This window comes from Bombus terrestris, chromosome 3 (assembly GCF_910591885.1).
Source record: "Bombus terrestris chromosome 3, iyBomTerr1.2, whole genome shotgun sequence".
Lineage (NCBI taxonomy): Eukaryota > Metazoa > Arthropoda > Insecta > Hymenoptera > Apidae > Bombus > Bombus terrestris.
The window spans coordinates 5,015,909-5,033,993 of record NC_063271.1 but is presented as its reverse complement, the minus strand read 5'-3'; the positions used below and the strand labels follow the sequence as shown (position 1 = coordinate 5,033,993).

The window sequence follows — 18,085 nt, the reverse complement described above, 5'->3', positions numbered from 1 at the left end:
CAGTTTTACAACCGCCCCCGTTTCAACAAGGGGTAGCGGAGCAATTAATGGGATCGAAAAATCGATCGATTTTATGGTCTGACTTCTACGAATCTCCATGTCAATTGGAACTCAAATTGAAGAATAAAATTCAATTCATGATGTTGCTTGTTTATGTTGAACGTAATAGGCTTCTCAATGTATGAGAACGACGACGTTGACACACGTACAGGCAGCCTCGTAAATAACAATTGTAAAGTATTAGAAGATCAGTCGAGAGCCTTATGACAGTGGAATGGAAAATATAGAAGTAAAATGGCAAACAATCGTAGAAAATAAAGAAAAATGCATCACCGATCGATTGCTAGCGGGATATTTAAATGTGGAAGAACGTACAGAGTGCACATAATGTGCAAAAATATTTAATGCTGCTTGTATTCTGCTCCATTTGATTATATATGTTATAATCTGATAAAATTGTGTCACAAAGAAAAAAGAGATTGAAAACATTACATCATACTCCGGAAAAGCTTTGGACTATATAGCAAGTTAATAAAATTTCTTTTTAGAACAACACTCGTATATCTATCACTATCTATTTTCAGTCTGTCTATAAAACTAACGTGTCTAGAAGCGACTCGTGACAGCCCTCGACTGATTTACGTTTGGAGGGAATGTTGGTTTCCTCTTTCCTATCTACTGTTCTGGGCTCATAGCGAAGCACGTCTGAGAATCTAGGTCAGGATTTTTGTCTATCGTGATACTGAACGAACCACCGAAGGAAGCTGAGAACGTATGCCAGTCGGTATTCGGAGCAAGGGTTATGGCATATGGAACTCTTTCAAGATTTGGACACTTTAGGAAAAAAGACCCGAAGATTGCAATGAAAGTGATTAAAGCTTCCTCTTTTCGAAGATCCATATCGTCGAAATTGAATATAGGAGGAAGAACGAAGATCACGATGCTATCTTTTGTAGAAACGATTTGTATATACAGGATACTTCATCTGACAGACAATTTGTTAACCACTTTGCTGCCATGTAAGAAAAGTCAGCTTCAAACCAAAATTTAACAGTATTAAATACAACAAATGGCCATGTAATAAAACTTTCGCAAATAGTTTCTATTCATGTGTAGTAATTAAGAATGCCACGCACTGCTTGAAATGATATGAATCATCTCATATCCACAATTATGGTATCGCAAAAAATCTTTTTTATTTGACACTTTCAACCGTAAAGCAATTATAATATCGAGCCCAAAAGATGATCAGAGAAAGTTCAGAAAGAAGACGCGAACCAACCATATCAAACGCTGCACAACGAACCTCTTCACCAGCGATATTACCGTCATTACCTCTTAAGCTCAGCAACCAGAGCCCAATCCCGTAAGTCATCTTCGATGCACTGTATAAGGAACGAGCGACGATGAAGAAAGAAGCAAAGGAGAAAAAGTAAGCAGCTGGACGATGGAAAAGAGGGACACAAAGACTGGAATGTGGTCTAACGAGGTGAATGTAAGAAAACTTCAACAACCAGGACGTCGAATGTCGTGGAATTTTGGTGAGAGTATACCGGGTGTCCTCGACATACGTAACAACTGAAAATTCAGTCAACGGATCGAAGATGGGGCAACGATAAAAAGTCAAAGAGGAAAATATAACAGGTGGAACGAAAGGAAAAAAGATAAGGAGAAATATTTTCGAAAAGAAATAGATAAGAAGTTAGATGCGGCGTGCGACTCGCCGCCTTGATAGGTCAGCGACCAACTAATTTCTTTCCAGCTAGTTCGTTAAGAAAAGAAACGATAAATGTCAACCATTGGCGCCATTTGATTTATGGAGCCATAAATGGCGCAATAAACGCTCTGTTACAATTACCACGATCCATTGATCCATTGATCCATTGATTTCCTTTAGCGATTAGATTTTCTTGGCACGATTCGAATAAGTATTGTTGCACGTTGTTGATGATTGTTTGAACGTGTCGTGATTACATAGGTACGTGGGCCCCTAGATAAGAATGAGATCGATAGTGAAAATATTATGTAGGTTGTTCCGATCGATAACTTCGACTTGGCTCGTCTATTATTGTTGGAACAGGTGATAGGATTTTCTTGGATGGTTTTCGAGTGACGCATGTTTCGCTTTGTTTGAATTCGCTTCGTTAGAAGTGTTTTCGTATCACGTAGATAATTGTCTAGATCATTTAAGAATTCCATGTATCATTGAGTGTAGAAAATTAATCGTATTTATTAACAGGCTGCGGGTGTTTACGCAAATTCATATTTTGAAGGAACAGACTTGAAGAGATGGAATTTAAATAGAAATTTGTCTCGCGAAATTTGAAAACCATGTCAACATGTTTCTGAAGAAGAAGTATATTATGAAGTATTTTTGTGTAAGTTTCGAGAACTATACATGACTTTACCACACCGGCGAAAAAGCTGTAGAATGATTATAGAATTTGTGCAAAAATTTTGCGAACGCTATTTACAAATATTTTTCTAATAAATAACAACTTAATAGTTTGTCTGGTTACAAAGAACGCTCTTTTGTACAATTCCACGTGCATCTTCATCAATTGAAATATCTATAAGAAAAACCTTGATGCCCAAAGGCATTTAATCAAACGCATTGATAAAGTTCAATCGAGACAATTAAAAACATTGTCATTTAACAATAACTTGTCTATTTCGCGTGTGGAATGGAGTCTCAAGGTTTCCAGCTGAGTATAACGGAGACAGTTTCTTGGCGCTTCCGTGTGGCTTCGAGCAAGCAAAAGGTTCTATCGCCGAGAGCATTGGCAGACAGCTGTAGGCGTATTGACTCTCGCCAGACACAAAGAGGCGATTCGGAGACGTCGCCTCGTGACACTGTCGTTGTATCGGGAGAATCGTCTGTATACGAACGGGTTGTAAGCTCGTGTTCATAATCCTTGACGAAGACGCCGCTGCGCCGCGCGTTAAAGCCGGATTTCCAACGATACAAAGGCTCCAATTCGAGCCTCGTCCCACTGTGATTCTCTTCATCTTGATCTTATTCATTGTTTATGCTCCTTTTATAATTCGCACAATGTCCCGCGTTTAAGATCTAAATAGGATTTAATTATTTTGCTAATTATTTGGGAAATGTTGGCCGCATTGTATTTTATTTATTATAAGAGAAAACGAGATGTTGCAATTTACGTGTATAAGATTTGTATCTCAGATGGAAAGAATAAAATTTCTATAAACACGTTTGGACTTTGAAAACTTTCATGCAGTTCTTTGTTCTGTTCTTCTGCCAAGACACGTATGGTTTTCAACTTTGTAGCCTACTTTATCTTTGTTCTTTCATTATCTATCTTTCGTTTAATTACGTATAGAGATTCATCGATGATCAAAATGTCAGCAAGATATTTATTGCATGCATATATTTGGTATATAAAAGGATTAATATACAGTACGATATAATGGACAATCGATTGTTTAAATACTTTTTTTTCTGTTTTCTGCAAAATATAACTTTGCCCGAGATATGTACCTTCTATGTACATTTTCAGATTTGTTTGAAACTTTATCAATATAATCGTGATAAATAGAGTTTCGTTACGGTACTAGCGAAATTTCAAAATGTTTCACATAACACGCATAATATATTCATAAAATGTTTCTGCAAGTATACGAATATTCTGATGAGTCAGTGCGTGTCTTCGACATCTTCCACTCGAATAAATCGACACATTTAAATAGAATCTAAAAATTGAATCTTGCATCTGCACAAGTTTCCTAAACTTTGTACTCGTTTATCTAATCATGCGTGTGACGCGAAATGACGCAAATTTCTTCTAATTCCGACGATTTCATTCGCGATCGAGCTATGGAAGGTGTGTACGGCGTGACGCGACACTCTGTTGCCCGCTCAAACAAAGAAGTCCTCTGTGAGTTCCGAAGGAAACACGTTCCTCCGGTTCTACGCGCATAAAGGAGCTCTCTCGCCTAGCCGAGAGCAGGAATTCCTTGACGACTCGTCGTGGCATTGAGACACCAGAGATAAGAAACGGAGGAATTTCGCGCCAAGAAAATCCACCTTACCGACTCCGTGATAACAGGCCACGAATTCTAAAGCAAGTACCAAATCAACTAAAATTCAACGAAGAATCGGAAGAAATATAAAATTGCAGATTTGCATGAAGATATAAATGGCAACAAATTTTTTAAATGGGGAATCGATTATTGGTGATTTTGTTTATCAGATTAGGGTAATCAATTGGTAAAAGAGCTTTCGAATTTTAAGAGAAGGTTAAAATTAAATAAATTTAGGTGTAGGTAGGAAAAATTGGAAGGGGAATTGAAAAAAATATGAAAAACAGAGAGTTTCTAAACAGTGATGAAATAATCGTGAATTTGTAATTAATTAATCGCTGATCTTATTGAGAAATATGGTTTGATAAAATTTACCAGAATTTTAATAAAAGAAATTGCGATTAACGTCACGTATAGAAACTAATGTTCCGTTCCTCATCGAAACAAAGTTCGAATTCATTGGAGATCATGATTTCTCGGATTTAATTAATATTTAATTAATTAATATTAATAAATTTAATTATAAAATTATGAATTTTAAAAAAGGTCAAGCAGCTCTAAGAACTGGGATCTCGAACCTGAAACGTGTTTGAGTTAATGTCAACGAATAGAAAAACATAATTATGTATATTAAATATGAAATCTATAACGAGAAAACCTGTTTAGCCATTGAGACTATATCTAGTTAAAATATTCTTATATTTAATTTTGGATAGAGTGAAAGAAACTATAATCTAAGAAACGGCTAATAATACCACGAATCAAGTTTGTACCGAGAAAAGGTAGGTAATCCTTGTTAATCCTAATTTTTGATGATCGATAATTCTTATCAGCTTTGATATTGTCGAAACTGTACTTATAAATAGCTGGCTGTGATGTAATCAAAGCGTTCAATAGACGTTTATTAGTAAACAATCAAACGATTTCAGTACAACTGATCTAATCTTCTAAAAATATTATCTAAAAATATCATTTAAATTTCAAAGTATCTCCAACAAGATCTTCCGAAGATTACTTGATTTCATTGATCTTTTATTCCACGAGAAATACTACGTTTGCATTTTATTTATTTTCAATAAATTCATTTAAATTGCACAACTTTCGTATTGGATTGACGTAAGAATAATTAAAACGCGAATTGAATTAAATGAATTTCAGCGGAATATATTTAATTTACGATTCGACCAACAGACAAGAGGCACTTCCGATTTGGGAAGCCCAAAGGATCCTTTATGGGACCGGTTTGCAAAACTTTCACGCCAGCCAGAACTTTGAAACAGTCGTTCACGAGCTGGAACAATGAATCTAGAACGGATCAGAGCAAGAAAGAGCACCGTGTAACATTTGACGAGTTGAAAGTGACAAATTGCCGGTTCTAGATGAGAAATTAATCGATGCTGAGGATCTTTTAGGGGCCATTAATTATTTTAAGTAGAAAGAAAGTTGGACGGATTTGGTTTGTAGGCTGTTTGACCTTATTCTTTAACTTCGAAGCATGTAGTTTGTACTGTTTATCTTAACCAAGAATGATGTATCACAAAAAGGATTTATCTTAATTTATATCAAGATGAAACTAAAAGATATTAAAAAAAAAATCCCTGAGAGGTTCAGAAATTAAAAAATCCAATGACCCGAAATTTTCAAATTCGCGAAATTTATATCGTTCTTTCTCATAAAAGTTTTCATAAAATTTACGTCACGAGGAATGGATGAATTATTAGAATACGAATTCTTATCTATATTTTACTGCAAGAAAATCTAATGAATTTAATCTGCAAAAGAATTTCAACAACCGCTTCTCTAGAATTCCTTCTGCCCACTTCACATAAATTAATATTGAGAAATATAATCAACGTTTGAATTCCAACACGCTAAGGATCACATACACAGCATTCAGCATCGTTGTCTTTGGTAATTATAATAACCAACTTCTCGTTCGAGCTGACCACTTTAATAGGAAAAAAAAAAAAAATGATCGGAATAGTCCACGCTTCGTTTCTTCGTTAGACCATAAGCTACACACATAGTGTACGATAGGAGTTGAATGGGCAAAAAGTCAATCGATACGATTAAGACATCGGCAATTGCGCAAAAAAATGGTGCGTTCGACGATTATCGGTGGCGATGCACTTATATCGAGCTTATGGCATTCGGCCAGCGCATTCTGTAGCCTTATATAAGAGAACACAGACACAAGGAACACGATGATTACATGTCATTAGGTAGAGCGCGCGTTGCGGACCGATGCCTCTCGATTTGGCAACTGCTTCAGCATGATTCGAAGGCTGACCAAATTAATTAGTCGCACAAATCGTCGCTTCAAGGTCGCAAGGCCTTACCTGAATCTTAATTGATCGATGTTCCGTCGTAAATTCCTCTAATTTATTTTTGGAAAAATGCTCTTCATTTTTAACGCTAACCTTGCCAGACCCGGTCAAACGACCGGTTTCAAAATTTAATTAAAAATTGTACGTTCGTCAATATCTCTTTTGTTCGTCTAACTTTATGTAAATTCTTATATTAACAAAAATTGAAAAATGGATTAATTAATGGAATTTACATGAAGTCAGACGAACAAAAGGAATAATAAGAAAATTTAAATTAAATTTAGGAACCGATCATTTGACCGGGTCTGGATGGAAATGGAGTGTACTCGACAAGCCAAATACCACCACTCGACACTAACTATCCTTGGACGACGACAGCGCAGTGGTTAGCGTCTTAGGTTACGAACTTTCGGAACCCGGGTTCGAATCCCGGCGACCGGAGTCCGATTTTTCTTCTACGCAACTAAATTAGGAAGAAAAATCAGCAGTACCCCAAGCAGTGGCATCTACGTCCGTATGCAGAACCTATCTCGGTATCTCAGTTCGGCCTCCACACATCTACAGCCCCTTAGCGACAATTACTCTGGACGAGAGAGGTCCAACAACTATCACGGACATATACACCACCTCAGGAGAAATGGAGCTTAAATATAGAGAATAATTGATAAAAAGTTATAATACGTTGAAGGATCTTCTTAATATCTTACGTATATTGAATTTTCTTGATTCTAAAAAATAATTCTTTGACAGATGGATAATGGTAGGTACGATCAGTTGTAAATTTAATTAAGACAGAACGAAGTTGGAGGAAACAGGAACTGGGATGATTCATTAAACATGAATCTGATAAAGCGGATGATAAGTATCGATTACATACAGCAAAGACAAAGATGAATCACGATCGCACAATCGTGTACTGAACAATCAGTAGTTGTTTAGTTAACAGATGCTGATTACAGCGGAAGGAGGAACAACAAGTTGCCTACTCTCTTAGCACTCTTACTACGGTAAATATTCCAATAGTAAATAACTTGGTCTACAAATCGGGAATTCGACGATACCAGATTTCTCTTCTACGTTAAAAAATACCTAATAATTTAACGTAAACACGTTTATTAAAATGAAAGATTAATGCCATAGCCAAACATTTCAAAGTTTCTAAAAAAAGAAAAAAAAAAAAAGAAGACGTTGAAACTATCGAAGCTACCTTTTGCACAGCTCATCCTATCGTCGTTTCTTTCCCTGGTTAAACTCTTCAATTACCTTTAACCATGTACGCCAATTAAATTGCCCGTTTACCTCGTTTAATCGTCGCTCAATCAACAACGTTCTCCGTTGCGTAAGAGATTCGTCGAGTCTCGTTTTATTCGGACAATCACGGATTCGAAGAGAGGGGCACGTGAGTCGAGGCAACGGTTCCAAGAAGCGGCGACACGGTAGCCAAAGAAACGGCACGAGACGAATCGCTACCGAGAAGCGGTCTGTTAACCCGTTTGCGACCGCTTGAACACGATTTGCGTCACCGTGTCGGAATACTGGCGCGGAATGCGCACGGAGAAGAGGCATCCAAGGTACTCGAAGAGGAAGTCTGGTTCTTTCGCGCGTCCCTCGAGAGGACAGCTGAAACGATGTTGGAATAACACTCGAATAGGTTACGTTCGATGGCGTGGTGACGAAACGTGTAATTTTGTACGAACCTTTCAACCGTATTTTAATACGCGTACATTGATTTGTAATTCGGTGAATTGTTGTTATTTATGGAACGATTGGTAACACAGTATCGAAGGAATTTTCGTTTCGTAATAATATTACGTAGAGATCGTTGTATCGCTTCGAGGTAGAGCATTCGGATAAGTAAATCGTCGAACAGAGAGTAACGATTTATGCTATTAAGGTATATCGCGATGAAAACAATGTCTTTATCTTTGATATCTAGAGACGATCGCGAGAGACATTTTTGAAAGTGCTTAGTCAAGTTTGTCTATCTTAATCAACAATGTTTTAAAGCAATGATTCATACGGATTCTCCGTATCCTACTGGTTATTATGTAATCGAGTATTTTGACGTTTATCCAGAATGTTAAGGAACGCCGATATTATAGTACGGTGTGTCATTCCCTCCGTTTCGAAACAAAAGCGTATTCACTTTTTACGTTGAGGAATGAATGAACGAGGCATTGTGGAGGTGAAAGTGGGCGACTGTGAGTAAGACGGTGGATGTTCTGGTATACGGATGCAATCGAGTCGTAGTAAGTTTCGATGGGAAATGCTGGCCGCGTGCGGCTCGAATTCTCAAGAGTGAAAAGAAGAGAGTACACATTTTAGTTTCTATTATCTTAACGTTCGAATGATTGACGGTGAAAGTGCGTGAATAGAGGAGATTCGAGTTTGAATTTCTAATTATAGCCACAGCGTCTTACATCCTTTTACGATTCTCGTGCAATCGATATCATACATAGATTAATCTACGTATAGGATACTTTATAAAAAATGAGTACTTTGCCGTGGTTCAAACAAATAGATATTTTATAATGTACATTACAGTATTTTATAATGTTTCGATACACACGCGTCTGATGGTGAAACACGATACTCGCGACGTTGTAAAATAGAAATCTTCTCAACGTTCCTTCACATCATTTTAGGAGCTGAGATACGCGTATTAAATAGCTACGAAATTTATAAGATAACATAAATCATAATTTCATAAGATACAAATTCATTTCCCCGGTTGCAATTTTATCCAAATACAAGATCAAGAAGATCAAGAAGAAAAGTACAAAAAGAAGATACATCCGAATAGAGATTCCAAAAATCTTGATAAACACAGTTTCACAAATTCCACGCGGTTACTTCATCCACGGCTACGATTTCTCGGCTAATCCGTTCAAACAGCCTCAGTACGATCAATTGCATCGATGCATTCGTCCCAAGATTCCCGCTATTCCTATTTCATTCACCTTCGTGGAAGAAATCGAGGCGGCCGAGCCACCTGTCCCTGCGCGATCGTCGCTTTTGCTATTCCGATCACAGTCGTTCGTACGAGCACGAACCAGAAGTCATCACAACAGTAAACACCGATTAGTCATCTGGCGAACTTAGAAAACCTGACCCCTTCGTTGCAACGTGTATGCAATTCTATATATAAACTTTACAATCTAACCGACACATTCGTAGAATAACCGTACGTTCAACATCGATTCCTAGACAGCGAGTGCAGTTTGATATGCCTAGAATGTATATACGTGTGTACTCGTGTATGACATTGCGTGTGGTTTTAGCGCAATGATGTCACGCCGTTGTAACGGATCGTGACGCGGTGCTTTGATTGCCTGATGGATGGTTACAACCGCGAATCTCGTTTGTGACCGAAACAATGACGCACACGAGACACCGTGACGTTGTGATTAGGCTGTGTGCACATATAGCGCATCATCTTCTTTCGCAGAATTCTCTCGCTTGTTCGTTCATGATCGACGTTGTAAAGTCCAACTCTTTATCGTGGCCGTTATGCTATCCAGATTAGATTTCTCCTCTCCGTTAATAACAGCTTTTTTACAGCTACTTTTTTCTTTTCGTTTCGATCGGCAACGTGCATCGACATGGAGTGCATTTCGAGTGGTGATAAATGAGAGGTGCGAGTGTGAAGGGTGAAGAGATGCTCCGAAGTTGAAGCGAATAGAGATGCGAGATACGTACGTAGATTAGGATGATGGAAATTTTCTTTTCTTTTGGTTCGATCTGTAGCTTGTTTGTTTTCAGATTTGTAACAGGAAACATCGAATGTAGCGATAAGTGAATCGAGATAGGATCGTCAGGATTGGAAGTTTATTGGATTCGGGTTGAGAAGTGGTTGTTCGAGTGATAAAAAGAGTTGAAGCAGGTAAAGGTGCGAATAAGTTTAGGTAGATGAATATTATTTTTATACAATGAAATCGATACCTGTTTAATCGTGTAGATCTTGTAGGGAAAACTGTAGGAAAATCTTATCACGAAGCTATTTCAACGAAGGGTGTTATATTCAACTTTCTCGTTACAATTTTTCAACGATTTTTTAGAGACATCGTCTCGAATGTCTTGCAACGTATCCAAAGGTAAAGAAGATCGTAAAATTTCAATTTGAAAAATTATGTCAGTCTAATGACAAGATTGGATCGTACAGACCTGAATACAGAATAAGATAAATAAGCTTTAAAGTTAATAAACGTCCGGTGACTCACGGACTGCGCACTCTGTACTTCAATTTAAACTAAAACAGAACTATTTCTTCATTGAAACAATAGATGTTAAATCTTTCTCTTTAAGATAAAAAGAAAGAAAAAAAACGTTCTGTATCGTCTCAGTATCCAATTTGTAAACCACAGCTACTCGTCGAGCGCAACGAACAAGCTACGACGAAACGTCATCGTTTTTGAACAAACAACGTAATACATCATTCGCCGTGGCAATGAACGAACGACACAGATCGAAGCCAGCTTCCTTAGAAAAAATCAGAGAGAAGAGAAGGAGAGAGACAAAAAGAAAGAACTGGAAAATCGGTGAGTCAGACGCGACACTCTGCCGAGCGAAGATTAATTTGTAAAATTTTGAATTCTCTCGACACCTACTCAAATAGAGTATGATGTCATTCGACATGTTCGCGCCAAACACTCATTGCGAAAATATGCGTAATTACGCGAACGAGGGAAGTCATGTCACTTATGATCTCGATAACGAGACGACGACGTCGAGATTAATTGCTGCCTCGCTATCTAACTTTCCTTTGACACGTACCATGTTTACTCCACACGTGAATATTATTTATATGCGGTTACATGACGTTGCTTTGTCATAGTTAAAAGGAAAAGATTAGACAGCTAATAACGATAACAATAGGATAATGATAATAGTGTCTGAAGGCATTTGAATGTATTTGAAACGTATGTACGGGACTGAAAATTCTTGCCAATTTTATTTAGTTTATCGGGTACGAAACTCGAAGCAATATGCGATCCAATTTTGTTTATATTATCGATCATCGATATAATGTAATCTTATAGCGGACCATTGCATTTTATTTTCTTCAAGCGATTCTTAAAGCGAAGATATAAACTTACCGATTTGAGAAAAGCACCCCTGCCCTTGTACAGCAAACTGCTGTGAGACCTGCTGCTCCCATGCTTGTGCAGCATGTTAAGTCCCCGGTCGACGCTCATTCATAAATCTATTTTGATTCACTGCCACGCGAAGAAATTTCAACCGATGTTCGATAATTGATCGTTGCACAGCTCCTACTTTTTGTTATTTATCACGATCTATTCATAGAATCTTCAAGGACCACTCGACTTCGACGATAGTTTCGCAGGTCATACAGCTCTTTCCCAACACGATCCAATCGGTCTAGTTATTTTCCCAGTTACGCACTGTATCAAGAAAGCAAACACGACGGAGATATTAAAATTCGCGTGTATTTCTTTTCCTTATAAATTTCAGTTTAAAACGCGCTGAATTTTATTTAGTCGGCGAATGGATTGATCTTTCGCTGTGCAATGAATTTACGGTCGCGAACAAAGTCCGTTATCAACGAGGGAGCAGTTCGTGGGACGCAAATAGAACGCCGAAGCTGGTATCAAAATTAAGCGTGCTCGAGAACGTTGTTTTAACGACTGAAAATTACGGGACAAGATAACGATTTCGTGGTAGGACCAATGCAAACAGATCGATAGAGATCGATTCGCTTTCTACGGTTTTCTGACACGCGACCATCATCCCTCTGTGAAACAGCTGTCCAAATAGAGACGTTGTTTTTCTTGCCATGGAATTCCGATGAAGTTTGAATAAGCGAGGAATGCAGCCGATGAAAGTGTTTTATTTTCAAAGATACGTATGTACTTGAAAAACTATCGAATGTCTACTACGAAGAGGACATTTCCGTTAAACGTTGGATTTGTGCTGGTCAAGGTTCGGATATGTTTGAGAAGAATATATCGAAGAATTAGCTTCTTAAATATAAAAAAGAATTTAGAAAATTTTTACAAGATTTCTCTTTTCGAACGAACAAAGCTATCTCTAAAAAATGTTATAAACTGCGGGCAACTTTAATATGAAAATTCGGCACACATTGTCAAAACGTTTCTAATTCAAAAGATGAAAATCGCTGTAAATTAGCCGCGTCTAAAAAGAAAGGAAAGAAAGATTGTCATAATACGCGTGACTCAAGAAACAGAAAGGCACTTAGAAGTTTTTATCAGCACAGCTTATCAGCGCCGCCGATAATATTCGCTGTAAGAGACGCAGATAAGGAGCGGTTGGATTATTTTCGATACCGTCGGCCAATTTTGGCTGCGTGCATCGATGCTTGGCTCGCGAAGGGAATCGAAACGTCCTGTTTCCGGCCGAGGAAGTCACGCATTCAGCGCGCCATATCGTCTTGTGTTCGCGTGCGCGGCTAGGAATGCACGTGGCTTTTGTTCTAGCCGGTCTCGAGACGCGTCTCTCCTTGCCTTGCATTTCTATGCAGCCGATCATGCGGAAGTAGCTCACGCACGTCACATTACGTAACCGTCGTGACCGAAAACCTGGCTCGATCGAACGTTCACGTGCCTCATGTCGTCCGAAAGAACCTTCGAACTCCATTTTGTAACTTGTAACAAGAATAAGTCGACGAGAAGAGTGGCACTTGGAATTTGAAACGTAGGATTCTTTTCATCGGGTTCCTCTCTTCGATACCACGATAAGCATCGAGAAACAGGATTCTTTAAATTATAAATAAATAAAATAAAATAATTTTCTATCAACTTGATAGAATCGGTGGAAAAGAATTAACCGGAATTGACTGTCTTTAAATAAATCGTTCGTTTCATAGTACAGTTTTTTTGTTTTTAAAACGATACATCTAATAATGACATTTCTACGAGTTTCTTATCTAGTAAGGAATAGTAAATAATTTCTTGTTAATGTTATGCGCTGAATTACGTCCAATTAATTACGCGCGAAAGAAGTGCGTCGCGACAGAATGGTAACACGTTAAGATGTAACAACGGTGTTACGCAAGCCGCCATTTCGGTCACGACACCTCGGCGACAACGAAAGACCAATCCAACACAGAAATTGATTGCATTAGATAAGACGTTCGATCTTCGTCTTCGCGGTACACTCCACCTCCAATTTTCCACGAAATCCTGTTCGTTCACGATATAACGATAACTCGTTCGCTTCGACTCGATCTTCGACGATTTCAATATGTAACTCACTTGCTAAATTATTCGTTTCGATGCAACCTCAAACGAATTGAATTCGATAAAAGAAGCATTCGTTTGGATCATCGCACGAGCTCGACCGTTCGCGGACTGTCGACATCGACGCGTTCGAAACGTACGTATAGCGAAGGCGAAAGGTGATCGAACTAAGTCGTTCGAACAACCATTCACCGGTACACGAATCGGTTTAGGGAACACTGTTGTAAGGAACACTGTATCGATGGTCGGGGCAGATTCGACTGGCATTCGATCGGCTCGAGCCACGACGCGAGACTACCGCTACGCTCGTGCCCCAGTCGCTACAAATACCCCGTTATCAATGGCGGGGCGCGTTATCACGCGGCACGAGAGTTACTGAACCAGCGATATAGACAGGCTCACGAAAGTGTTCGAACACTTGTAGATACCTTTTATGAATATATTACGTGCGATATACGAGACATTTTGGAATCTCGTTGGCGCTCTAATCGATCTAAGAATCAAGAATCAAGTTCGAAAGAATGTTTGTAAATATATTATAAAAATTACAAAATATCCCATATATATCCCATATAAGCAATCGATACAATTTCTTCTCGATATTATGACACGATGTAACATCGATCGTATCTTCAACGTGGCTATTCGACGAGGTATACTAATTTTTTATTAAACGCGCTCGATCAAAACGAATAATCTTGTAGCTTCTATATAGATTTTCAGATTGTTTTGAAATTTGAACGATATACCGATGACAGTCGCGTATTGTCACGGTGCTGATGAAATTTGAAAATATTTTATGTAACACGTACAACGTGGACATAAAAGTTTCCTATGGCAAGTGTTCAAATATTTTGAAGATTAGGCGATCGGAATCAGCTGGTGCCCATCTCGGCCTGATCGAGCAACGAAGAAGTCTTCGAACAGGTGGAGGGGCATCTAATCGTGCGACAGAGAACACCGCTTCCGAGGAATCGATGATTCATCGATGGATCGAGGAGGTGGAGGAGCTTGTTGGTTTGCAGGGAGGGAGTTCGTTCTCCGGAAAGGTAGCCCACGGAGGATGCTTCTTCGGGGAATTTTCTCGAACGACGCCGCGCCCTGAATACTTTAGTAGCAGGAAAAGAATTAGCGAGCTGATAAACTGGGATTTTTCAGAGGAAGTTTGCTGATTTATTGGGAGATTTCTGTGCGCCGTTTTTGGTCGATACGCGCGCGACGCAGGGAAAAACGAAACGAGTCTATTTTTGGTGATTCTTTGAAAAAATCAAACGAAGAGAATTTTAAGAGAATTACTGCCATTTCCTATTCAACCTTAATACGTCCTATTCGCCCACGATCGCTGATGAATAATTAACCACTGCTCTCATCGAACCATCAAAATACGAATTAATTTCTCTTCCACGAATCCATAAAATGCTCCGATATGGATATCAACGAATCTATACCAATTTCGTATTCCAACGTCTACAATTCTACGGGCGTTTTGAAATTGCTAAATTCTCGAATCTTTCAACGCATTTTATAAGACGACATTTCAAAGATTCAACATCTTCGCGTTATACTTTACGCTGTTACTTTCCTTGAACCGCGTCCATCAATGTTTTTCTTATTCTTTTCCTCGTTGTTTTGCGCTTTTTCTAAGAAATCTCGTCGCGTCGATATTAATAAATTGCTATTACTATCACGACTACATGGACGATTCAAGGCCATATCGAGACTTTCGCGAGTTTCAAGCTTCGAATCACGTTCAAGATGATTCGCATCTCCGTAACATCCATAGCCTTGAACTTGAAGAACTTGGAGCGACCATCGCCAATCATTGGTAGACTCGAAAATTGATCGAAACGTGAATGGACATCGACTAATCGGTTCCGTTCAAACGCTCGGCCATTCAACAGGCTAACTCACACGACTGGAGGGACTGAGCGTGGTCGCTGGTTCATTCATTGGGCGATGACGTAATCGCCAAGCGAGTACTATCAGCGTGAATTGAGCGACTGTAGTGCACAAGGGATGCACGATGTGCAACGTTCCCGGCGCGGAATCTAATTGACATACCGCGAAATTCGACGGTCAAACTTATTTATGAATCTTACTCTTACTCGTCTGCTTCCACTTCTTCTTCTTCTTCTGCTTCTTCTTACTTGGCTTGGTTGCTCTTTGAATCTTGCAGTTTCGCGAAATCGTCATGTCGTCCGATTTGTTGGAAACGGTTTGCATGATAATAGTAGCAGATTCTTATTCATATATGTAGCGTAGTTTGGTTAATTTAACGCGTTGGAAATGAAATTCTTATTTAATTTATTTCGCTGGAAATGATTTATCTGGACATTTTTATTTATGTGATCAACGCGCGTAAACAAAGTGTTTAGAAATTCTAATGTCTTGAAATTTGCAATTAAATAGGAGACTAAGAAATGGTAATATTATGTCTTTGTTTAAAAATTATTAAGTCACGCTATTTAGCACGGTTTTTGTCACTGTCGTCATAACACGTCTGTGATAATTATAGTATACCTTAACTACTATTTAAATGAAATAATACGCTATTATTATAATAGCGATGTTTTCACACGTACTTTACACCTCACAGTGGGTATTTCCCATATTAACGGTAAAGTAAAAATTGCCGAATCTCGAGAAACCTTATAAACTGAAAATTACATAAAAAAACATTAACAAACGGTAGAATCCACTCTTACGTGGCGATTACATAGCAGATGATGGTTGTTTGTGTTTACGATGATTCGTACGAATTACGTAAAAAAGAGAACGATCGAATGATATGAGTCATCTCTCTAGATATACGTACATTCTATAGGATAGATTTCATAGTCTTTCGTTGAGATTTCTTGATATTTCAAGCTTTCCTTGGAACAGTCGGATCGCAACGGGTCTGACCTATTTTCACGATCGGAGGAACCTTTAAAACACGACAGAAGCCCTGAACTTGGACTCGAGAAGGACGATTAGGTGTCACGAGTGGCGTAACTCGCGCGGCTGACTCACTTTCGAGTCAAGGATGTCACGACTCTGAGCGTCGTGCTCGTATCCTCATTTAACCCGTTTTCGCTTGTATCTGCTTAAATCAAGAATCACGTTCTATCGAACGAGACTTCAAACATCGTCATCGACACGCTTGTATACCAAAACATCAACGATAAGTTTTTAAATTCCTCGAATGTATCGAATCGGTGATGTATAACCTGTCAAACTACTATCAGTATTAAATACTTGGTTAATGTGATAATCTTTGAATATACTCAAATATTCCAAGTAATCGTATTCAATACATTTGCATTCTCTTTTGATCTAGTCGATAGCGTTCGGTGTGTCGAATTTCCAAGGAGAATCAAAGAATTCTTCGCGTTTAAATCGTCCATATAATCCATACCCAAAGAATGCGAGCAGCTCCATTATATATTGCAAATATATTTCAAATAGCTTTAACTAATTTATTTCTATATCCTGCAAATCTAGTCAATCGCGTCAAAAGCAGCCAATCTGTAAGCGGAACGAATTTTCGTTCAAATTTCTCATACCTAATTATCATCGCTACTCGAACGTAGCCAAATATTCCCTCTAATTCCGGCAACTACTTACTTTCCGAGTGAATAAACGATCGGAACTAGGCAACGTAGTAAACGTGCACGCAACGATAGCAACAAATTTCCCTCTCAAACGAAACGGTAGCGTGATTTGTCAAGAGACGCGCGTTTTGCGGTATTGCAGCAACGAAAGCGTGAAGTTTTCAATCGACCGTGCTACGGGTAATGACGTCGTAAATAACGCGTGCGAGTGAGTGAAGATTAAAAGGCTTAAGATTAGAATATGTTCGGGTTCGATTGGGTCGAATATTTCGCATACGGAGAGAGAGAAACGGAGAAAAAAGAGAGAGAGAGAGAGAGAGAGAGAGAGTGGCAAGTGCGTCGAACCTTGCCAACCGTTCCAAAGATCGCAGCCTTCCTCTATTAGGATGCCAGCCATTCCTTCGAACGCTCTATAAGAGGATACGATGCTTCTTTTTCTGCTTATCGAGCTCGATATGTTCGAAGAATGTTTCTCCCATCGATGTTACGTTGTTAATCTGTGCTTCTTACTTCGCGTAACGTTCGTTCTTTAAACGATAGTTTTATCATGGAAAGTCTTCCGCTTGAAAATAGACTTGAACTTCGTGAAAGAGGAATTTTTAGGAGCACGGAGGATCGGTGAGATCTGGTGGCGGGGTTAGGTGGGTTATTATGGGTTTGCAGATGTGGAATGTTGAGTTGAGATTGATCGACTACTTGGCAGAGGATCACCGGTGTTCCCGATTGAATTATCGTATTATTAGAATGTACATCTATATCTCGTATATCGTATTATTAGAATGTATATCTATCTATATCTTTTACATTGTATTATTAGAATGTACATGTATGTCTCTTGCAATCGTATTTTTAGAAGGTTCTTTTAATAAGTAAGTTTTTAATAACGTTAAGAATTTGTAATAAA

General features: G+C 38.6%; 1 protein-coding gene across 4 annotated transcripts in view; it reads right to left on the bottom strand.

Annotated features, from left to right (window-relative positions):
- Nucleotides 1–18,085, bottom strand: part of LOC100651791 (NAD(+) hydrolase sarm1) — a 139,365-nt gene that overhangs the window by 30,232 nt on the left and 91,048 nt on the right. The window contains exon 1 of one of the 4 annotated variants that reach the window (XM_020862594.2): nucleotides 11,468–11,764. The exons of the other annotated variants lie outside the window; for them this stretch is intronic. Coding sequence (XP_020718253.2) covers nucleotides 11,468–11,566 — 99 coding nt within the window. The 5' untranslated portion in view covers nucleotides 11,567–11,764. Of the gene's footprint in view, nucleotides 1–11,467; nucleotides 11,765–18,085 lie in introns of those variants that run through there. 4 annotated transcript variants of the gene reach the window in all.